We start from the raw sequence: 25,960 nt of genomic DNA on the forward strand, positions 1-25,960 counted from the left end.
TAGGATTTGTTGCTTTTGCTCGACACGAATGGCGCAACGTCAGATCAAACACACGGAGTGTTGCGGCCACGACCGGCACGCGCGAGGTATGTTTGCGATGCCGTTTGCCCATCTATCACCGTGCGGCTGCACAAATTTGCAAGCCGTGATCTAGCAATCGCGGAAACACGGTCTCTTAACGCTTTCTCGTTGAATGTTCATTAATAATGCAGCTATAATTAACATTTTATATTCGACAAAGTAGCGACAGTACAGTATTAACTGGTCTCGTGCGATTCGATTTTGTGGTTAGACACTTCGGGCACATGTAACAAGACTAATGCAACAGTAATTACTTATTCAGTTTCTTTGCATTTTTAATTTCGACACTTGAAATCGAAGGAAAAGATAAATTTGGTTCTCTTTGTAAGACCTTCTGCTGCACACATTCCGCATCGTTCTACTGTGGAGTATCTATATTAAATTATACTAAGTAATGTATATTAAAGTATATTTGTGAAAAGGAGCTAATAGCGGCAAAGGCCTACTAGGGCGTATTGGCCCTCTGTTGGCGGATAAGCTTCAGGTCTGCCGCCACAGATTCATTGACTTCTAGAGTAAAATTAAATTCTGTGTGCGTTAGTATTTGATATCCTGGAGAATAAATGAATCACAAGAGCTAAAACTGGTGGAGTTATCACAATGTCGAGATATGTAAAGTGTTTGTTTAGAAAAAATAATCTTTGGAAAATAGATCTTTTTAATCTACTTAACATTGAACATTTTTTAGTGTATCATATGTGCTTAACATCTGTCCTTGTTGGCATACATTTGAAGGCAATTATTTTTTCATACGAATTAAGAAACTCCAAATGCAGTTTTCTTTTATATGTATTTGATATTTTTTATTATTAATATTATATATTGTTCACGTACCAAAAGATTAAATTTAGGTAAATTATTTTATAAGTACCTACTTATTTTAATTATCTTATCATTTGATAAGGTGTATCAATTTCACTGGAAGAATAGCTTAAACAAACAGTTCCAGTTGACATATGAGTATGAAAGTAACAGGATAGAATCCTGGAAAAAATTATGCAATGTTTCTATTGCTTCAAACATTTAAGTTTTTGCTTTTTCCCCTTTCAGTACATTATGTAAACTCCAAATAACTGACTACTTATAAAAATGACAGTGGACTGTATAGATAACTGAGTTCTTGGAGTTTGCTTGTGTAACGACCTTAATCGCTAGAATAATATACAGAAAATGTGTAAAACATAAAGACGAAGTGCTTCTAAGCACATGTAGCCTCGTTGCTGACTAACTTGCTAATTCGTAGAAAACTCTTGTCATTGACAAAAGAAGAGATGGAGCGTCTTCGGCAACTTTCGAGAATTTTGGAACTGAGTAATTTTCCTACTGGCGGTTGAAGTAAACGGATTTGCGATTGGTCAATTGGGGTACGCGTGTAAATACATTATTTTGGCACGTAAGCATCTTATTTGAGCGCGCGAGTGACCATGCCTCTGACGAAAAGGGGCCCGCAGGTAAACAAGGTCTTAGCTGGTCGTTCGGAACTTCTTGCCACGTGTTAAATGACTTTACGAGAAGCCACAGCCTATTCTTCTGGAAGTAATAAACATAAAGTCGGTAGTACAAACAATGAAACAATCCCTGTCGGTACAAAGATGCATAGAAATTTAAAAGCCTTTAGATAGGCCGTGACTCCTCGTGTTGTATTATAGAAATTAAAGAATCTTCTGAAAGTCGCCGCTGCCCGTGATTTTGAATCTCTAACACATGATTTGCATCAGTATCGATACAACTTATGCGGAAAAGCAATTGGAACCGTCTAACGCGGATGTTTCCTAGGAGTCCGTAGAGGATTAACGTGGATTACTCTGTGTACAGGATATCGGCGAGAACACTCACCACCTTGCGGCCATCGCGATGCCAGGAACGTGCTTGATGACCGATGCGGTCAGGATCGTCGACAGTTAGTGATGAGGAGGAGCAAGTTGTCGGCGTGCCGATGGCCCAGGTCACCAGTAACATGCCGGTCCTCCTACCCAGACCAGACCCAGGCTCCCTTCGAGGACTTCTAATCGGCGCTTTTCTTCTCTTGTCCTTGACACGGTGTCACTGCTACGACTTAGGTAAGTCAGGCTTCTTAGGTGCTCTATATAGGGCAATTCCAAGGGAGGTGGCCATATTTTCTCTGAAACGCATGCAAATGGAAACTAAAAAAATTAAAGCATCAGATTTCATTTCTAAATGAACTTTAAATGCTTTCTTATAAAACGATCAACAGAAATTATAAGTAAAAATGACAAAATATCGATTGTAATTGTAATTGTATCAATTGTTTATGCGAGATAATTGTACGGTCCATCTCCCCTGGAATTAACTTAATCATTCTCTGGCAATATGGCAATATATTAAAAGCATGTCGAAAAATGTACTTCTTCGTGTACCTCGATTTTTAAGTATTACTGAAAAATGATATGAAGATTTACCTAAAATTTCATTTGCATATTAAATTAGGAGTTATAATAGGCATGTTAGAGTTTGTTCAGATTTTTACGGGACTGGTACTAATTTTTACAGGTCCATATTGCTAGCTGCGTTAGTGAAAAACCATATTGCCGGAGGGATAATACCTTTCCGACTGATGATTTTGATTGAAAAATTTTTTGAAGAACCACCAGTTTTCCCTCAAATGAATTTTATCTGAAAGCATCTATAGGCTTTAATATACACACTTTACCTACGGAAATTTAAATACTGATTTAACAATTTACACTACTAAATACGACTTATAACACTTTTATAAAGACATTACCTTCAGATATAAAATATATAAGTTAATATAGAACTTTATACCAAATTAATACCACGTCATTTGTAAACGGTTCTGAGCCTAGAAACCCGATATTACACTGATATTTCCAAACTTATCGATTGGTATTCCCTGTTTTAATTACACGAAAAGCAATAAAATGTAAAAATGAATGTAAATTACTATTCTTTGCTTGAAACTGTTGTTGCTCTTTCAATTTTTCTGCATATGGCTTGTATAGTGTAAATATTGACAAGATACTTTAGAATACAGGTCAAACAAAACCAAAAAACTTACTTTAATCTCTAAATTCAAAAGATATTTTCATTCCTTTAATATTGTTTATTATAAACAAAAGAATACATGTTGAATATTCTTCAACAGAATATGTACTATATAACAAACACACAGCAATTTGTTTTACTTTTCTAATCTACCCTGTAAAAAGTACAAGAATCGTTATTTTAATCGTAGAAAACTATTGTACCTATTATTTTGAAGAACTTCAACTTCATCTTTCCGATATTCTGTCGCCATTTCAATGTTCAACGATTCGCAAGAATCGGCGAACAGTCCCGTTCTTTGTAAGTCCAATCAGAATTTATAGTCCCGTTTGAAATCAATATCACAGAGCAAACAACGCAACTACACATTCAATCTCTGGATGCTAAAACAAAGAGCCCGATCTAGTTTGATAAAAAAAAAATAATGTTGTGTAGTTACAAGTTGAATAAAGGATTCGTCCATAACTTACTCTCCGGCTACCTTTCAACAGCAGGTGCGATAAGTAGTTAGGCTGATTCGACTAACTGAGGAGACGAGAGTAGTCGCAGATTCGACTAATTTCGCGTAAAGGAAACTACTGTGGCAAAGTTCGCAATCAGGATAATCGAATAATCGATGTAGTCGATCTTTTATTCATGATAGTCACAATGCTCTTTGATAACTAAATCCATTAAACTCTTTTGGCGCAATTACGATGACCTTGAAACTTACACCGTTTATGCGAATATAGATTTTTACAGATTAATTCGTAGAATATCTTTAATAAATTAAGTGACCTCCAAACGGATAAAATTTGCAGTTTTCTTATAATACGCCTCGTAAGTTTTATCATAATTCGCAATATAGAAAGTTTCAAGTTTTGTTATTAGAGATACTTAAAGTGGGAAAATAAATAAAAACATATAGGTTCAGAAACATTTATGATTATTGTTTTTTAACAAAAAATATTTCATTTTCGATAGATTCAATACAAAACTATGGTATAATTTTCAGTTAATTATTCAAAAGATATTTATATCCCGAAGAACATGTATTATATTTTACTATTTGTAGGTATTTTGTGAAAATGGGGAAAGGGAAACAGGAGTGCACGTAGTTGATCAAGCAACCTTTGCTCGACCCCCTACGTTGACACTCAAACGCAGAGACAAGTCATAAACTAGGGTCTGCGTAAAGGGCAAAACCGTTGAAGCCCTAATGGAAAATGTAGAAGAAATTGCCAGCTGTTTTAACACGAGTCCCGAGATATTTTTCCTCGACTTGAGGAGGAATACCAATAAATTGAATATCGTACAACGTTTAGTAATTCTTAGGCAAATCACCATGCTTGCCCTTCACCACGCTCTATCCTACATATTTAAGATCATTTGATTAAAAAATAATACATTTCTATTAATCCGGTATGCTATACTGAAAAGATTCAAAAATATTCACATCATAACTAGCATTCCAAATTTTCCCCAAAAATATACAAACTTAGCATATTTATCATTCCGAGTACAAAGATTTAATAGCAAATAATTTTATAATTTTGTAATCTTCAGTAATTTATAAATCCCCAAAAATCTCAGTTTGCAACATCTTACGTCTCCATCAGCTGACCTGAAATGCCAATCGTAGTCGAAACTCCCAGCTGCTTACTCGAGTCCGCTACGAAAACCCTGGCCCTGCAATAGTGTGTCCCAAGGACGAATATATCCAGTGTCGCTTAACTCACGGTTCGCGCAGGTCATTTCGCCAGATAAAGGGAGGAAACGGCAAAACGAAGGGAAAATATTGTTCCATTTCTGCGGCGACTATTCCACGAAAATGAATTTACTTTAGTTTTGTCTTTCCCGCTGCCTTCCGCCGTAATATCGCCGGATACTAAAGCGGAGAAAAATTATACTCCAACTTTTTTCCCCGCTTTGTTCGTTTCGCCGCATGTACACACGCACGCCCGGCTCGGTCGTGTTGGGTACGCACACCGCGGCGAGTCGCATGCGCCGCCTCCAGGGATTCCGCGCGAATTTCTCTTCTCTTAGTGCGATCCGAGCGGCGAGCGGCGTGGCCCGGCAATGGCTCCCAAACTCGGGCTGTAAAATTTAAATTTTTCTGTTGTGCACGCGACGGTCCGATGCAAACAGGACACGCCACGCCAGGCCGGCCGGCGCTCCGCCTCCGGTAATATACAATTATGACGGTGTAGCGCGCCGCCGACCGAGTCGGACGTGTAAGGCTACGTTTACATTGTAGCTGCGATACTCGATAAGAGCTTCGATGAGAGCAACGCGTAGAAATATGTTCCATTGTTTTACCGTGGAAACGTTTACACTGGAGCAGCGAGTAAAAGCGAGGATCGTCGATCCAAGCGACGATACGTCCTGTTTCTTTACTCTGGTCACCTTCGTAATGGACGTAGAAAAATTAATTGCTCGGGTGTTTATTAGACCTTCTGCATAGGTTGAACAACTGAACCCACGCGATTATCGCAGCTCCACTATAAATGTATCGTATAAAGCTATCTTGAATAGCTCGTATCGGCGATATGATGGATGCTCTCTACGCTAGCATCGAAGCTGCGATACTCGATAAGTGTATCGATGGGAGCGAAGCGTAGAAATATGTTCCGTTGTTTTACTATGGAAACGTTTACATTGTAGCGGCGACTAAAAGCAACAGGCATCGATCCAAACGTCGATACGTGCTATTTTTTTACCTGGTCGGCTTCGTGATGGAGAAAAGTGACATTTTTTATGTTTGGCTTAATTATTAATTACTTTTTACCGCTATAGAAAGAACTTTGTTAAAAGGATTTATCCTTTTATAATAAATAGTTAAAAAGTTATGTTAATTTTCTGCAGTTATTGGTCATTATATTCTCATTTTCCCGAGATAGAACGAAAGAAACACACCGTAATGGACGTAGAAAAATTAATTGGTCAGATGTTTATTAAACATGCTATATGTACTGAACAGCTGAAACCGCGCGATTATCGCAGCTCTGCTATAAATACGTCATAGAAAGCTATTTTGAATTGCTTTTATCGACGTCATGATCGACGCTCTTTTTGCTAGATTGAACCTGCGATGTAAACGCAGCCTAAGGGTACGTTTACAACAAAGCTGTAATATTCGATCAATGTGGAGGTACAAGTAAAGCGAAGAAATACATGCCTTTGTTTTATAATGGAAGCGTTTACATTTAAACGATGCATATAACTATGTTTCATAATTGATGATACGAATAGTGCCTGTAATATACAATATTTACTTACGTCTCAGGTGTACTTTTTTTATATTTTTTATATGCCACTTCAAGCTTTCAGGTGAGATCCAAACGGAAATATCTTCACGTTAATATTGACAAAGCGATAAAACAATATACTTAATGTTTCGTGAATAAAACAGATTGTAAATTAAGTGGAAGTTCAGGAAAAGAACCACTTCAAGAAGCTCGTAGATAATGAGAATTCTTCTTCAGCTTCAGCAGATTCACTATAAACGCACCAAAGAGAGATATTTTATCTACACTCTGTTCGACTAATTACTTGTTAAAGGCAAACGATAATTACTTGTAAAGAGATAAAGGAATTTTGTATTCATTATAGGTGTATATTTTCTTTAAAGGTTTTTCAACTTTGCCGTATGAACAGAGGGTAATAGCGATGTTTGTTAAATTGAGTACAAAACTTTTAATACGAGTCGTCCGTTGTTATAAAACAAGAAATTAAGATATAGAAATTCAAACAATAGGTAGTAAATACGTTCTCTTAACAAAAGAGTTCAATATTACTACTGGAAGTATAATAATATTGGGTGACTGTAAAAGTTTTGATGTATTTTCAGTGGTTGATGTGAGCGTTACAGTTTCATAAAAATAATGGACAATGTTGAAATATTGACGGCTAGAAAATAAATGAAAAGTAAATGGAAAACATGTCGAGTCAGCCGACAGTTGTCGATTAAATTCTATTGTTTTGAAATGTAATTAAGATTGAATATCGATAATATGTTCGGGAGTATCGAAGAATTTATGTTATCAATTTATTAATAACAACTTTTGTATTTATTAAATAATGCTTAATGCATATTTCGAACGGGACTGCGCATTTCTTATTTAAAAGGAAAACAACATAGGAAGAAGACAAACTCAATATAGAAAGTTGAAATTAAGATACAATATTAATAATGTAATAACATAACAAACGTAACAAAGTATTTTCAATTAAATTTAGTAAAATAGGGACAAATGTTGTCAATAATAATTATGAAATAGGCACACTTACCTTTTATATTATGATTTATTTATTTGATTTATTAAAAAAATTCTTTATCAATAGCATAACGTCAGCTAGTGAATACCAATTCTTGTGGTCAATTTATTAAAGCACAATTGACTGGGTAATAAATATTGAGATCAGAGGTTCTAGATCCGCTCTCGAGATACCATTCAAGGAATTCGTTTTTATTATCAACAACTGTTGATCTTTTAGCCATGTAATTTACTATTAACGATCGATCGTCAATAGAAGCAGAAATAGTTTAGATACCCATAATTAGTGGAGCATCCTATAGCATCTTATCTAAAGTATCAAAAAAGAAAAGGCACTCATATTTTATTCACTACATTAGTACTCTTCTGAAATTCACTGATTGTATAATTTTTCCGAAAATTCATTTTATCGCAAGATAAAATACGTAAAAAGTTGATGCATAATAAATGATTATCAGCGCAATTTGCGAGGTACTGCAATTTTATACAGTTTATATACCCAAAACGTAGGACGATCCGTTTTAATGCCTCATACATTACAATCATAGAAATTACAGCAATTGTATAAAGGGTTAATAATTCATAAGTAGCACACAAGGCAAAGGGGACAATTAATAACAAGAAGAATCGTCAGGACTCCCAGTCTCCCGTGAGGTAGTGTATTATTATTCATTTTTCCAGTGGCTGGCAGTCGGTCGCGCGGCTACGCCGAAGATCCCGCACACTTATTGTTAGCCTCGCGGCACCATTGTGTAGCCACAAATGAAATGTCAGCGGCACGATGAATTAACAATACTATCTAATAGCTGCTCAGATGCAGACCAGCAAGCGAACGACATTGTGCTGCCCCGTTTCCTCGTGCCGTTCTGACAACATTCTCTCATTGTTTTTCATTCAACCGCATTACACTTTTTCTTTATTCATATTAATTATCGACTACGATTGTTCCTAGTCCCATGGGTTTGATTATCCATTAGCGAATCGCTTCGCTTCCGCTTTTTCACACTTCAAAGGGGAGCCGAACAACCGTTCTTTTCACATTGAAATTAATGTTCTTCAATTAACGGGATTGCTTGCGCCCTAAGCGGAAAATAATTCGTCGCCCTTTCAGCTAACTTCAATTAAAGGTGAATGTAATTCAGGTGAGGCGCGAGGTATCTCCCTCTTGATCGATCATTTTTTGATATTTATGGATCAACGGGAACGGAGCTTGAAAGGAAAACGGTTCCGCGAAGCGATTTTTCAAATCATAAATAGATCCCTTGCTCTTTTTTGTACGATCAGTTAATAGGTAATCGATGTTTTCACGCGTCGTATTCATTTGATTGAATGTCGGACACGATCTCAATGGCTTTTTCAACGCATTGCGTACCACTTTATTCAGACATGAATAACACTGATGTTTGTCCCGCGACTATTGAATTTATTATGAATAGATATTGTACAATATTTTTACAAAATTTTAGTTTGTATTTGAACTTGTATATAAAGAAAAAATATTTAAAAAATTTTTGTTCTGTTTCGAACGAAATATTTGTGAAATTCTTTCAATTTTCTTATTTTTTGGCGGTTCCTTTTTAAATATCGAACAAGTTTTTTCAAAATTTGTAAACTATGTCTTTCCTCGTAGGTGGAACAGATTCATGATATGTTATATTAAAATTTTTGCAATATTTACATTTGATAGATGTAAAATTATCATTATTTTTCTAAAATCTTTTAATAGCTGTAGGATATTGTATTTACCCCGTCCCAGTACTTTATGGCTATTAAATGACGTAACATGGGTAACACGAAGCTCATAGTTTTCCCCTGCCACTTTGTATTACCTTCCGTATACGTATAAATTCAAAATTCAACTGGAGTTAATACTGCAGTGCAAAAACTACATTTATCATATCATCATCTTAAATATATGAAGAAGAAAACAGAATAAAATTTTTTCAGCATGTAAGAAGAATGAAGTAAAAAATACGAAAAATAGTGTTTTTTTAAACTGAAAGTAATGGAAATATAAAGTTCTGAATTCAGTACAATCAATTCAGTATCATTCTCCCGCACAAACGTTCTTCCCACTCGCATTCTTGACAAAAACTCGGACTCACACCTTCAATTCTTTCCAACTAAAACTGACAGCGCTGTGATATTCTGCAAGCCATCTTCCTTCGCTCTTAATCGTTTACAACTTTCTATTTTACAGCCCTTTTCCTATCCCTTCTAGCGCACACGTTCTCGTTTTCATACTTTTTAACACGTTAAGCGCCACGAGAATCTTGAGTGTTTTATACGTGATTTGTTCCTTTGTAGCAAATGTAAATAGGAACAATTATTAATTATTTGACATTAGAATTCGTACATTACACTGCTATTAACTTATACATGTTATTAAATATTTTTGGCCGACAGCAGTTATCTTGCATATTGTAACTTTTCCCAAACAATTTAGAAACGTCGGTCATCGGTAACCGACACGGCATTTGACATGTTAAACCCAAACTCGCGACTTTAAATCTAAAATATTCTATCTAAATTTCAAGTATTACATTGTTAAATACCAGCCAGGATCGCGAGAAGTGCGAGAGGCCGGGTAGAGGGTTTATACCCTGATAATATGGAGTTCATTTGTTAATAAGGTGTGCAGACAAACCCAATACAAAATTGGGGAGTCACTAAGTTGTAGAAATTTATTCATCTAGAGTAAGTGTTGTCGCGAACGGATCTGATGCGAAATTAGGGAGTTTTAGTGGCTAGGATTAGGCTAGGATTGTTAGTAGGCCCCGTAACACTGCAATTATAATTATTTGATACAATTTGAGGGGTAAAATTGTATCATGCGGGAACATTCAATCGCTAGATAATAATTAAGGGTCGTAGAAAATCACGACGTTTATAATACAACTCGATTATATTCTGAATAACTATGCTTACAAAAATGTTTAGGGTTGCAGATGAATTTAAAAAATTATAAAAATATTACCTACATTTCCTCAGTATTGACGCACTGTCGCAGTGTCAGGTTTGAGAATAGGTCGAAAACAATTGCCGAATATAGAATTTTACCAGATTCACGGATTCTAAGAGGTTAACTCAATTTGAAAGAGAATTTTAACCCGATCTCACTGGAATCGCTTCGACCAATTTCTAACTAACGTAGCCCGACATAACGGCACGAGAGTCTCTTTCAGTTTGAACCGATGAGAGTCGAAGCTAATAGGTTTATATACCCAAAAAATGGATGAAAATAGCTGTATGACGCACTGTCGCAGTTGCGATCCAGTTACTTTTTTTCAAACGGTGCTACTGTTTAGATGAAAGGTTAAAAGTTATTCGTAAGCTGCTTCCTGCCGGAGACCGAATTGTCGCATGGAAAACATTCTCCATACGTAACAACATAATCGAAGCACAAACAAACCAGACTATATTCCTATTCACCACGCAACACCATGCCAGTCAACAAATTTTAAAATTCAGCCCAGATGCATTCATCGTTTACTGTAAAACCACGAAGCGCGTGGGTACACGGGCTTGCCAAGTTTAATTGAAAATTACGCCTGAACCGAGGCGGTGTACGCGCGGTAAGAGGCGGGGTTTTCGATTTCGAGTCCCCATTCGTGGAATCACAGCGGAACATCTCGACCGTATTCTGCTCGATAGAATTCCCGCGCGCGTCGGATAGAAAGTTGCAGGCTAGGATCCGCAATGAAGTTTCCTTTCCTCGGAAAATTTTTGGCCATATGGCGAACACCTGCGCGGCGACGCCTGCGGAGGGATCGGCTAGGATTGTCAGCCGCTATCTCGCGTGTCACGAGTTCGATAATTACGGCACGGTTCATCTCGGCCGCAGTTTGCCCTAGTAATGGATGCCGCATAAAGAGCTACCTACCCTGCAGCTGCCATCCCGCGAAGCGGGACCGAAGTTGCGTCGCACCCGGCATGGCAGCAGTTCTAAGGATTCAATTACAAAGAGAACTAGGCCGTACTTATCCCGACAAAGAACAAGTCTATGACCGTAGACGAACGGGCATGCACATTGGCAGCTGGGAACAATGGCGAACATGTCGCGCGGCAACTGTTTTATTCCAGTGAGCAATTATGTCAGTGTATTTAGAGTTTCCGCGCGGCTCGACGATCCGGCGAGCAGCAACTTCCGACTTCGTCAGACCCGGGGAAATTTGTCTTGTATCGAGTTTGTCTACTTCAGCGACGCTTTTTCCTGATTAGCCGGCAGTCGCGATGCTTCGTGTGCTGACATGGGACGTAGAGTATATAGTGCACACTGATTTTTATGTAACCTGGTATTAATCTGAGAATTTTGTCATATTTAGTTGAGTTGCTTGAAATTAATGGGAATAATAAATGATAATACAATTGAAAAATCTTGAATACTTCAAGCAGTTTTTACAATCATTTACTTTGAATAAAGTTTTTGTTCAAGATTATTTGAATAGTTCTACTACAGCGAAAAATAACAAGAAAGAGTTGCTCTTCAAGGAAACATTCTTTGTTATTAGATAATCATTTAGTAGAGGTACATTAAATCACGCCACTTATGTTACAATATTAATGTATGTAAATATGTGAGAAGCGAGTTTTATCTTCGTAATTACATCTTGCTTGTATTAATAAAAACTGACTGAAAAGAACCACTTTTTCCTTAAACCTCTAATTGTAAGGGATGAACATGAACACTTTGAGCATGAAACTGTCACTTTATTATTTCAGTTATACAATAATAAGCTTTGAAATAATTGTTTCAAAAATTAATGGAATCAAGTAATTATGGAATATAATAATGCTTGAAATAACTTATCAAACAATATTATTTGAATTACGTCTAATTGTAAATCTGTGCAAAAGTACAACACGGTATCGCTCTGTCAACGAAGAAAAAAAATATTGTTTCACGAAGCTTCAATGAAACTCATTAACCCAACAAGTTTCATTGTATTGTTCTAAACTAATATTACCCTCTTCCATTAGCTGCAAACCCTTATCTGACGCTTCCGACCGGCAGTGTTACGCCAATCGTTTAAAAAGCATTGTCCATGATTATTGTCTTGTAACGAACAGCGAGAGGGTTAATTGTCTAACAAACGGCTGAACAATATTAACCGACTATTCTGCCTAGCACGGTGTTCCACACCGGTAACAAGAAGCGGAAGCGAGAACAATATACGTTTAAGGAGAAATAAGTTCGCTTAACCAGAACCTTACACGAAAATTGTAATTCATGTCGGAAGTCAACGAACCAGTCTATTCTCCGCGCATAGCAGACAATTCGTATACAAAACGTGCAAGGGTGAAACGGTAGCTTGTAGTATTGAGGGACATAAGAAGCGGGAGCAAAGTTTCTCTCGCTGTAACACTGGCTTACTTATACGAAGTCGAGAACTAACTGCTCTGCTATTAGTTTGTGTGACAGTTAAAGTAAACTACGCATTCAACTCGGGGGCACTAATTCTGTGTGAACTACATTTCGTATTTACAAACATTGTTAAACTGATGGAGTCGATTTCTTTTTGCTGCTGGCTCGAAGAATCGTATTAAGATCGTGGCAATGAATGAAATAACCATTTATATGTTATTTATATATAGGATGTGGATAATATTATGCTTGTGCGAATCTATATACAGGATATTAAATCCTAGCTTAATACAGTTGCCCATTCTTATAAAAAGTAGATAAAGAAATCAAATTCTGACAGATATTGATGTTGTTAATTAGATAATTTGAAAAAAGTAATCTTCCACTTGACATACAGTGCATATAACATATGTTATATGTATTGCATATTTATCTAAATTGTTCGTAAGATAGATTAATTATGTTCAAAAAGTTTTAAGAAATGAGATTTTAAAACTCAACTATGATATAGTAGTTGTGGTCAGTTACTAACAATTTATTTTAATAATCAATATGTTTCTGTGGAATAGAAAATAATTATTATGGCTTTTTAATTAACGATAAACTTGTAATGAATTAATTTACCTCATTAGATGGAAATCCGCTTAAAATCCTGTTATTCTATGTGGCTTAATTTTAACGAGTATTAAACCGAACATGCATTGCTTTCGCTGTACAATTTTATTGTACAATATGCGAAGCCTTTCTCTCTTCTACACAACTGCATATAGAGTATTTATCATGTCACACCTTCCAACATGCTTATTAACAAGTACAACTAAAACAATTACTCGCTTTGATCGTACTCTCGAAAACGGATAAATTGGAATTACGTAACCTGATAATTGCACAAATTCGAAACACGATACCTTATTGCCCATACCGTAAATATTATTGTATACACGTGAATGTTATTGCAAGTAATATAAATTGTGTTCCACCCGGTGCATTAAAAAATACGTGTAGTTTCTCGTTACGATATTAAATCAAAACTTAAAATGGGGCTGTTCTTTGTACAAATATTAAATTTCGCAGAAATACATTAAAATATTCACGGATGATATTTAAAATTCTGCAATTTCATTTTTAACAAATTTAATTAGTAAAAATGAAATTCATTATAATTTATACAGCTTCCCGAGTATAATGCAAACTTTTAAAAAATATATTGCTTCTATGGTTTCAAATTTTTATAGTAATGAAATGAAGAAACACTTTTAAAAAATGTATTATTTCTAAGATTTCAGATTTTTATAGTAACGAAAGAAAGAAAAGTGTTTACAATATCGTCATTACCACAAAATATTTCTCACTGAAACAGATTCTTTATGTATTTTAAAGAATAATAATCTATTTATAATAGTGGCTAAAATGGGTAACACAGTATTTCATAGCATAATTAATTTAATTTTTGAATTCAAAACGTTTCGTTTTTTGTAGAATTGGTTAAACAATAATATTACTCCGCCAGGATACTTCCACCAGCAGTTAGAAATTTATAATGAATAACATCTGCTGCTGATTACCAAAGGTTAAAATAATAACAAAATAAACGTGAAAGATACAAACATAATCATTAAACGGTAGTGTAACATCTGTGCTTTAAAATGATATATTGCACAATAAACATAAATTCAAAATTTGTAGCATGCAAGGCCTTAAATATTGAATTACGTAAATCTGCAATTTATTTCTATACAATGTATTAATAAAGAAAATTAATGAATGGGATCAAAAGAAGAATCTGTGGAAAAATATATATTTGTTATAATCGGGTTTGAACATTCACTATATATTACTTTACAAATTGTTATTTCACTATGGAATTAAGAGATATATTAAGAGATATATTTGGATATAACACATCAGCAACTGCAAATTTATCCTTTCGCTACCAATGTTGGTGTGTGAGACGAAAAAAAAATATTTAACAATGAAATATGTTTCAAAGAAATTAATAAATCATTAATCAAAGTAATAATAATATACGTAACAATTAATGAAAATTGTCGTTCTGCTCTAATTGATAAGGGAGATGCATTAAGAAAAATTAAAATAAACTTCTTTCCACTTCTTTAAAGAAACATGCTTTCATTGCATCTTAAAGTGCCCATTGGTCTCACAAATCAACAACAGTTGTAGTATAAGTTTTTTCATCTCTGTAATTAGGAGTTAATTTTCGCGAGCTGTGTAGCTCCGTAAGTGACAGATTATTAAAGTAGAAATGAAAGTATCAATGATCTCAATGAACTGTGGGTTCCATTGAATATTCGCGGGTTTCCTAGATACATTCGAAGGGTTGCCTCATTGAATGAAGATGTCCGTGCGATCCCCCGGATGAAGTTTGTCCATATAATGGACGACAGCTGAAACCTAGGGGACAGTTACAAACACAAGCAAAGTTTTGTCCGTTATAATGCCACTTCGTGAAGACCATAGCCGGTGCACCAGGGCCTCTCTTCCTCCTCCGTAGCCCGGCTAATCCCACGTCCGCTGCATTCTGCAGTTTTGAAACTTTCCAGCGTTACTGCAATGTCGTAGCTTAAGTGTACCGACGTACCGTGGCCTGTATCGTGGTCCACACTGTGTCACTATGGATTCGACAATTTATTACAGCTGGTTACCCGTGTTAGTTACGTGTTCATCGTTATTTTGAGGCATCGCCTGTCCGTAAACGGGAAACCTATGAGAAAGTTTTTTGAAATTATGAAACAGCTGGATATTACAGCAACATGTGACATAATTATTTTATTAGAACTTTGAAATTAACTGGCGTTGGAACGTTATGGAATTATCATTTGCGGTCACGCTTTATTTTTATCGACATTTATTTTTTCTTGGTTTATAATAAGTGTTTTTAATAAAAATAATTCTTGTCGTGGCAGTTCTTTAATAAGTAAGAGAGGTATTTAGTAAAAATATGGTCGATATAGAGTAGCGAACAAAGGAAAAGATTATTTAAGAAAGAGATACAGTACGAAGCAATCGAAAGAATTACATATAATAATATAAAGAGGCATATAAAAGCAAAGGAGTATGGAACACAAATTGCGTTATAAGAAATTAATAAGTGGCGCGTGTTAAAGCGAGATTTAATGAGGCAATGAGAAATTAAATTGACAAAAACACACTGTAATAAAGCATTGAGAAAAAAAGATAAAATGTAGGTCAAGTTGCAAAACAATTATTAGTCTATATCCAAATTAGATGCAGTGCTGGAAAGCGTTACTTACTTTAATGAGTTGGAAGATATACTTAGTTTTAAAAATATTAAGTTCATTCCCTGTTTTGCAAAAAATCGTACAGTTCTCATAATATCCACAATTTTTAAATACACAGAAATAGAAAATTTAAATATGATTGAAAATATGTAAATTTAAATTGGGTTTACTATTAATCAAATAAAAAAACATCAAATTAGTTTCTACATCTAACAATTATAAATATATAATAATTCATTATATCTAAGATTTCTAATATTAACCAGAAGAATTCTTGGAATTCTTCCTGAAAATAGTTTAACATTCTGTAAATAAATAATGCTATCCTGAGTTTCAACAGAATCGTTTTATAAAAAATTCAGAATTAATACAAGTTGTAATATTTATGATAGATTATGATCATGTTTTACTGCTACCAATATTTTTCTGAATTTCGGTCATCTTGAACACAGTAAACTTTTATGACAGTAAGAGAATGAGGAAGAAAGTTCGATTGTAGCTCGCCATGGACCTCGATTGGGTCCCTTGTGTACACGCCTGGAAACGAAGTCACGTGTTGGTGACGACTTCTGTTCCCGAGGATTTCGCTAGAGAATTTTCGCATGATCGTGACTATACCGTCGCGAACATAGAACGGTATATTTTGTGGTAACGTTACGGTTTCTAGGCCGAAGTAAACTCGACATTTTACGGAATTTATAGAATAATCGATTGTGTAAAACAAGTTTATCCAATGGATCTCTATCCATAATAACTGTTTATTATACATAATATAAAATATATGTGGTATTAATGGTATTTTCAATATGTTTTATTTAAAAAAAAAAACACAGGAGTAGATAATTGAATAAAATACAAATAAATAGAAATGATATAGCTCGCAGTGTACAGGTCTTTTCTCTTCTCTCGTCAACGCAACTCTCTCGAAATCTCTCACCATCCGCACTTAAAAACCATTCTCTCCCCCATAAGCATTCTTCTCACTCGCACTCATCATAAACACTCGGATGCACCCCTGGAAAGCTGGTCCTGCAATCTTGGGTCCGTGACGTTGTGCAGGCCACTTTCCCTCGACCGTTTTACAGCCTGTCCTTCGCTCACACTCATTCTTACATTCACTTTTCCTAAAAATACTTTAACCTACGCTAAAAATTCTAGATATTACATATGATACAATCACAAAGAAATAATATGAAAGAATATGTAATACAAAGAAAAATCAATGCAAAAGACAATGATATAAAAATATATTTCAGTCCCAAAATAAAAAAGAAATGTTCTCGCGTTATCAACACAATTACACTGCTTCCAAACAATATCAAAAGGCAGCTGTGCAATAACAGTTTCTTGGCGAATAAAGTAAAAAATTTTTTATGAAATTCTAAGTTCCATATTCAGGGAGAATAATTTTAATAAATTACCTATGTTATTAGTTGTATGAACCACACGGAACACCTTGTATATGCAGGCATAAGCTATAAGATTATCATTTCCCGTGTCTACGTAACATTACACCTTTGAAGGAGGAATGTTTTGCGTGACGCAGATAAATATATTTTCTCATACGATTATTTGTAGGAATCGAGTTCCCCCAGAATTCCCGGTCGACAATCGTACCACGTTTTCCATTCATTAGCCTTTCATTTTCTCGCGACCGGTCCCGTGCTCAATTTAAAGCCCAAAGTTGACAAAGACCAGATGGATATTCGGCTCCGGCTAATACCGCTTTGGATCCTTTCAGGACAATGTACCGCGCCGCTGGGTATGGAGAATGGCGAAATCCCCGATGAAGACATATCGGCCAGTTCTATGTACGATCCCAGTCTTGGTCCGAAACATGCCAGGTAAGTGAACAATGATATCGCGGAATGCTCGGCTGCCAGCCGAGCAAGTCAGCCATATTTCGGCTGAACACGGGAGTTTCTGGTTTTCCGCGATCTACACGGCAAACCTCGCCGCGATTTCGTTGATTGCACAGTCTTAAACAGATTGATACGAACGCAACGGTCTTGTTTAAAACTTGAACTCTTTATCGAGGAGAGGGAGCAGGGTGGAAGCACAATGGCGGCTCGTTAGTCGGAAGTACCGTTTCCAGTACGAAATTAGAGTTGGGAATAATTTTTGAAGTTCGCCGTTACTCGCCGCGTATCTGACTTTCTGGAATAAATGGGTCCTCGTTTCCCCCTGGTTTTTAAACGTTTTATTGTGCTTAGCACCTTTTACTGCTGTTACTGATGAGAACTGCGTCAAAAAGCACACGTGTATCTCACTAATTTTTAATTGTTAATCTTCAGAAATTCAGGGGTCTTTTGATGATATGTAGGAAATTGCTATATTTTGAGAAAAATGCAGTAGGTTTTAGGAAAATTATTTTCTATTGATGGTAATTCGTATAGTAAGATAATTGATACCTGTGTGTATGTATATAGTAATTTGCTTTCATTATCACTTACAAATTTTGTATCATGGAAGAAGATGAAATATAAAGATAGTGTAAGTATTAAAAATTGCTAGATTTCAAAATAGAAATTATTTTATTGCATTGCAGTGGTCGAAATACTTTGTCTCTCTATTGTGTACCTAATTACATTTCTATACAATAATTATATTATAAAAAGAAAAAAATTACTTCAGTTGAAGAAATATAACGTAAGGTATTCTAATAAGTTGACTTTATGACCGTAAATATAAATTAATGATTGTAATCAACAGTTCTCGATAATTCTGTACACTAATCTGAATAGCTTATAAATTCGAACATTTATTTACACATTTTCAATTAAAAAAGATTTCTTTTAATGGAAAAAGTAATATAATAAAGTCTAATAAAAACAATCAAACATTTTTGCCAGGTAATAACAGCAAATCTAGTACACGTGTACGAAATTTATAACAGTGATAATATTATCAAAACTTTCCAAATTTTTATTTGTACAATCTGAAAAAGAGTAATAGTGCTTGTAACGCTGACGCTTAAAGTAGAACACCTTTAGTTGTTATGTCAGCAGTGCTGGCAAATGTAGTAGCACGCTTCAGTTGTTGCGCCAGCAATGCTGGTAATTGAGGAGCAAAGGGTTAGGACGGTTCTAAAATGTTGCAGCTGGTGTAAAGGCAATTCCATTGGTTTATAACCTTCAAATGCTCCCTAATCTTCCAAAATTAAAAAATTCTAAACACGTATATCATCATTAAAGAAATCCGAATTTTTGTCGATTCTTTTTTCATATATACTATATGTATATAGAAGTTTGAAACCACTTTTAGCAATCATTATTTACGAAGAAAAATCGAAGAAAAATAATTTCACTTTATTACTTTTTTAATCTTGTATTTTTCTATATTTTAATTTAACAACCAACAATGTTTTATTCATTTTTCTGCTTCATACATCTTGAACAATTATCTGAATTTTTTCCTTTAGAATGACTGTATTGTACTGCCAGGTTTTCCATCGCGAAGATGTTTATTACGAAAAAGAGAAATTGCTTCGACAAAGAAGACAGAAAACAAGACAGAAATAATATTTTTATTCATTCTACAGCCGGAAGTAGTATTTAAAAAATGCAAAACTTTAAATACATATTCATATATTTTCCATTAAATAAATCCACTCCGTCTAATCAAATATAAAATGTTCAAATTATTAGCGGCACAGTACATAAATAATTTTTCGCATACACAAAATCTTAATAAAAATATTCCCATATTACACAGAAATTCCTTGAAGCACTTAAAAATGAACATTGTAACACTCTCGCGCGGGTTCCGCGGAAAAATGATTTCCTATAAAACCAAAAAAAATCTAAACTATTATAAGCAATCTTGTATATCAATTACTTCATAATCAGAGCAAAACACTCCGAAAAAAAGAGTATAACATCGAAAACCGTTTAACTTAATATTCCCCCGACTCTCGTTTCTTCTTCGCCGTGGCCGAAGGGGGAAAAGCCGACCTCGAACTTTTATAAACTGTCCCGGTAATAAAATTTCGGTCCGCTGCGTGCTCCAACGTAGAGTTTATTTCGCAGAGTGTAATAGAGTGCATCGCTGGAAGCGTTTAACCCGGCAACTGTGTACGAAACGCAATCGTTGGTTCTGTCGACTGAGGCAACAGCGGTCGAAAATAAATCTCCGCGTTAGGAAGGTTTAAGCTCGATAATTCGACGTCCGCGGCGTCCGGTAAGCTCTCTAATCGCGTCGAAATTCTTTCTATTTCGCAATCTGGGTCGCGTGACGCGGTCGAACGTTTCACCAGCAATCCGCCGGTCTTGTATTAGCGAGTCCACCGGGTGGGTTCAGTTTATTTCTTATTACGACGCTGAGATTAAAATCTCTAGGCTGCCCGGGTCTGACTTTCCCTCTTCTTCTCTCTTCCTCTTTACTTACCTCTTTTCCTTTCCGTGCCTTGGCTCGCATTAAAATTTTAAAATGCGAATGGCCTGAAAAGCATGCTTGTAAAATTCTGTTATCGCGAGCCGGAATGAATATCAGATATCGGGGTTCTGAGGGATGTGAGGAAACAAGAACGGCTGCTTGTAAACTGGTAATACCGAATTAATCGCGCGAACGATAAACCTTTGCGAGAACAGGAAGAATTAAGACGGCGTCTTTTCGTGCCGTATTTCATGAACTAGCGCGCGAACATCCTCAGCTGTGAGAATCTCTTCACGGTCGGGTTTGTAATTCGGCCATCTTGATCGAGGGGGAGGCCCGCGGCACGCTCTAAACCTTGTTCTGTGTTTATGCAATAGTTACCTTTATATTTTCCTCCTCGGTGTCCTAGTTAAATTAATATCAAATTTTATTGTGAGTATCTAGTAATACAAACATGTAATGCGTGAAGAAATTATTTGAAAATATTTGCTGTTTAGAGAAAATTTAGTTGGATACTTTCAGAAATTTATTGTTGAACAGGCCAATGAAAGTTTTTAATATTCTTCAATTTGACTTGCAGACTAATTTTACAAAATATCAGAAATATACAGGTGAAAAATTCTAAGCAAATTCGTAAATGTTATTTATTTTCGTTTATGCGTTCGGAGAATTAGTTTAAGGTTAGAAATGATATTTTTGTTTGACAAAAGTTGATGGAAATAAGTTGGTATGTAAGCCGATGAGTTACTTGACTCCAAGTTTAGTCTTCCCTAATTATCTCCGCGTACCATGGTTAATATAGAACGGCGGTTGTTCCAAAATTATAATCCTTTGAGGGCTGTGTAATATATACTGAAGGTACAGTAACACATATAAAATTAACAAAAACGAAATACAAATGTGGCACGATATTAATTAAATATTAAAGTATATAGTAAGACATAAAGTTAATCCATTATTACTATCATACAATTTCTCATTCAATATCTTGTATCCGATATAAGATATTTCAAATTAATAGGACAATCAAATAATGAATTAAGTGGTATTAACTATAAGTAAGTTAATAGTTCACAATATATAACGTGCCTCTACTTTAGCTTAACCAATTAAATTACCGAAAAATGTGCAGATGTACGAAATGCACAGTTTATAATTTGCACATGTATGTATTGTACAATTGTAAAGCAAAAGTCTTAGCAGAGTCTTTCTGCCTGCACCTCCTCACCTTAAAATACTGGTCTCATCTATACTAATCTGTGCTGTATAAATAAATTTTTCTGGCTGCACAGTAGCAGCAGTTGTTAATACTTACAATAAATTACCAGAAAATTGTTGTACTTAAGAAGAACTGCAAAACAATAATTAATTTGTTTAACGATAAGTAAGTATTTTTCTGCAATAATTCAATAAATATTTCGCATTTCTTATATGTACGGATTATGCACTGTGCATATTTTACATTGTGCACCTTTTTCTGTGCGTTTTTTGGTTACCAGTTTAAATACTCAAAATGGTACTTAAAATAAAAGGATTAACAATATTTTTTTAATATATTTTCTATGTAACAAATGTATTAGAAATTCAAACGATTGAATGACTTTGCACGGTTGGTTCCCTTACAGAAGAAAAATCGCGAACACGGATTAACTTTGATACAGTCTCGGAGCCGAGTGTCCATCGTTTGTCAATAAGAGAAATCGTCTTCCTAACATTTTTACTAGCGATATTGCGATCCTGATTCGCTGCGAGTGTCGGACGCCTGACAGCCGAATCGATTCGGCACATTTACGAATCTAGGCAATTTATGAGGGTCACTAGTAACGTGCCGCAGAAAATCACCAGCCGATATCTGTTAATAATGCGTTTCGATATCCGTGATTCGTGGCGGGAAGAATAATATTGGCTCAAAGAGAAAGAAAAAGACAGGTGTATCTTTTTGTTTTCGTTTTCAACGGCAGTCTTACTGGTTTTCCACCGAACGTAACCAAAATGCTCTCGAGATAAAACGAAACTCCCTCGTTGATCGGCGAGGCGAGGTCATCGTCAACGTTATCGGGCTGTGTAAAAAGGACGACGTATCGGAGAAGTGTTTCATTCGCTACTGGAGATTCAGCTCTTGTGAAACGAAAAAATGGGCTGGATGAAAAACGATTGACAGTGGGAGATTAATTTGGATTTTCTTCGTTTATTTTGACATACAGCATTGATTATTAATTTTTATCCGAGATATCTTTGAAGCCGTATTAAAATTCTTAAGTGTACAATTCCAAATAAATTAGAATGATTTCTGTGAGGTATATTTAAGTAGAGTTCCTTTACTGAGATGGATTACTTTCGATAGATGTCGATTTGTATTTATTTGACAGTTCTTCTGGTTTGAAAGCAGTCGCACATTTATTTGTGAAAACACGTATTTTTATTACCCGATATCTAATGTTATGGTATCTTATGTCACTGATAAATTAAACACTGAATCTTTTAAAAATATCTATTTCAGGCAAATAGAATACATGAAACTATATGTTTTCGTAATATTAAATTTTCATAGATACGATAAAAATTAATAAATTTTCATGCACACCTACTTATCCAACTTAACAAAATCGACAATTTCATACTAAAAATGTTTTACATATTTAACAATCTAGTCATTCATTATACTAGTTTTCTCAAAGAAAAAACCACGCTGATTTCGAAATCTAACCCAAAAATAGAAACATCTAAAAATAATCAAAACAGAATACAAATCTTCGACATACTCAACAAAATCTCTTAACAATTAACATTTCAAAATCGAATTTTTTTCAACACTGGTTTTGCAATTAATTCTTGCCACTATTTCTTCATAGGAACAAACGTATTCTTTATTATAATGAGTTATTCAAAAGTAGCTTTGTTCCGGTGAATGCATACCCCGGTATAATGTACCTCAACAAGTACAATCAGTAGAATATCCCGTTAAAGTTCAGCCAAACATTCTGGGGGCTCTCTGTGTACAGCCATACACGAGTCGAGTTCGATGTAACGGAGGTCGGAATCGGGGGAACGCGGGGTGGTCGGCGGTGGTCGGCGAGGGGGTGAAAGGCGGGCGGACTCGACCCCTACAAATTACCTCCAATTTCGTGTAAATTCCTCGTTCCTGCGTCAGCATAATACCTGTATTAGGACGGCCAGCTCGGGCTCTTAGGCGGCAATAAATCTGTATTAGGGTGAGGCGTTGCTCCTCCTAGTAAAAGGGGTAGGAAACGGGGGCCGGGTGCCGGCTAATTTTTCACGACCGCGATCCGTCCGCGACGGTGTCTGCCAAGATTGGCCTAAATACGATTCCGGCCGGCTTAGAAATAATCTCTGTCCCGATATCCTTGCTCCGTTCGTGTCCGATTGCGAATAATCGAGATTCCGTCCCTTGTCACTTAGAATTACCGTCGATTAAGAATTAGTCCTGTCCCATCGGTAATTAGACCTGGCCGCAGAATCGAATCGTTTCTGGACTCATTAATCTTTCCTCGCGATTTTAAGATATTACATAGCGGACAGAAAAATTTATTTGTTCAGCGAAGCGGAAGATCGTGGTGCGCTTTTTATAGAAATGAAACCTGAAATAGATACAAATTTAATTGAAACCTATGAAAAATTAAAGTGTATCGGTGAAATATTTAGAAGTCGACAAATATTGTAGGTGCTGTAACTCCTGAAGAATAATTGGTATGTGAGAGATTCGTTTAACAAAACGATTAAGTCCACAAAACGGAAAACAAAAATTTGATGGAATTATGCATGTAACAAACACATGAGTTTGGGAACATTGGAAAAGTTCAGTTATACAGGGTGTTACCACCAACGCGGCGCACGACTTTTCACCACTTGCAGCAATCTGACGAAAAGGAGTTTCAGACAAGAGTTGCAGGGTACGAAGTGTACAATATATATCAGTAAAAAAAATTTCGATGACAATTTGTTTTCATGTCGAAATCAAGGTCACCTTGGATTGTACAAATAGGAACACATATTCTTTTTACCATATTGCAGAAGACATCGAGACGAATTCAAAACACATATTACATGATATTTGTATTAATATATTACTTGATTTACAGTAGTAGAAATGTGACATATTTAGCTTTCCGTCGTATTTGACCTGAAGACACTGTAAACATTGTTTGACGCTGAAGAGATCACTGAATGTAAACACGGTATATTGCTTGGACGAAATTGATAGTTTGTCGTTGCGGTTCCTTTGTTAGCCTTCGTTGATTATCACACAAGATCGTACTTCCAATATTTGGTGCAAAGTAATTGTTTACAACAATGTGACCTCTTCAGTGTTAAATAATGTTTACAATGTCCTCAGGTCAAATACGACGGAAAGCTAAATATTTCACATTTCTACTACTGTAAATCAAGTAATATATTAGTACAAATATCATGTAATATGTGTTTTGAATTCGTCTCGATGTCTTCTGCAATATGGTAAAAAAATATGTATTTCTATTTGTAAAACATAAGGTGACCTTGATTTCGACATGAAAACAAACTGTTTTCGAAATTTGTATTACTGATATCTATTGTATACTCCATACCCCGCAACTCTTGTCTTAAACTTTTTTACGTAAGATTGCTGCAAGTGGGTGAAAAATCGTGCGTCGCGTTAGAGGTAACACCCAGTATAGTCGCTTTGATGTACATATAAACGACTATAGATGGAAAAATTTGATGACTTTGAATTGAACATTTTGCTGCCAAAATGTTAGGAGCATAAAAAGTTGGGATTAACTAAATATTATGTTTAATATAAAACTGGAACAAAAGGTAAAATTAAAGACTAATTACTGTCAGAATAGCTTAAAATTAAGTTCCATCAGCATTAAGTTTTAGGTACTGACCAATTTCTTCATCGGTCTAATTTTCTTCAGCTTCGAAATGCGCAATCTCCATTTAGTAACGTGTTCTGAAGAATTTCACTTCTTTCGTAGTAGCGACATTTTTAATTCGCGTTATAAAAGTATCAAGTTATGTACAATAGAATCCCGTATAACGCAATTAAAAAATCCCATCTTACGGAATCGTACATTAAATTCCCTTTCTAAATACTGATTCAACTTCTTTCTCCGCTTGTATGACTTCTTTTACGAAGAATCTGAACTTTATAGTTATTATTCAATAATTTTTTGATCCTGTTATTGGGAGTTCAAACATAATACAGAGTGGGCCACGCAGCATGATCAGCTTAGATTACTGTCCTAATAGTTTGATCGGAAATTTTGTTAGCTAAAATAACATGGTTTAAGCAGAGTTTTAAAGGTGATCGTACTACATTTTTTCTCAACCCTTTTTTCGAGAATTATCAATATCGCTTTCAGCACACGCAAATCACGAAACACTACTAACAGATTACGTTTAATATCATTAAATGTGTCTCAGGGTAAAGAAAGAAATGTTTATAAACAGTACGCGAGGGGTCAAGTCAATAATGACTAATACTAATTTATCGACAACCCTAGAAAGTGTATAACAGCGTGGCTTGCGATTCCTCTTTAATTATCCTTAAGAATTTTGCAAAGTTGTTCCAACTAAGAGTTTTCTTGAGTATTTTA

The 25,960-nt window shown here is 35.4% G+C and overlaps 1 protein-coding gene across 3 annotated transcripts in view; it reads left to right on the forward strand.

Moving 5' to 3' along the window:
• The window catches only part of Ddr (discoidin domain-containing receptor 2), a 433,820-nt gene that overhangs the window by 215,590 nt on the left and 192,270 nt on the right, over positions 1-25,960 (forward strand). For all 3 annotated transcript variants that reach the window (XM_031970341.2, XM_031970342.2, XM_076369034.1), the window contains 2 exons: positions 1,897-2,141; positions 17,731-17,833. In XM_031970341.2, the coding sequence (XP_031826201.2) occupies positions 1,961-2,141; positions 17,731-17,833 (284 nt within the window). In that variant the 5' untranslated portion in view covers positions 1,897-1,960. The remainder of the gene's footprint in view (positions 1-1,896; positions 2,142-17,730; positions 17,834-25,960) is intronic.

Source organism: Nomia melanderi, chromosome 7 (genome assembly GCF_051020985.1).
Source record: "Nomia melanderi isolate GNS246 chromosome 7, iyNomMela1, whole genome shotgun sequence".
In the NCBI taxonomy this organism is placed as follows: Eukaryota; Metazoa; Arthropoda; class Insecta; order Hymenoptera; family Halictidae; genus Nomia; species Nomia melanderi.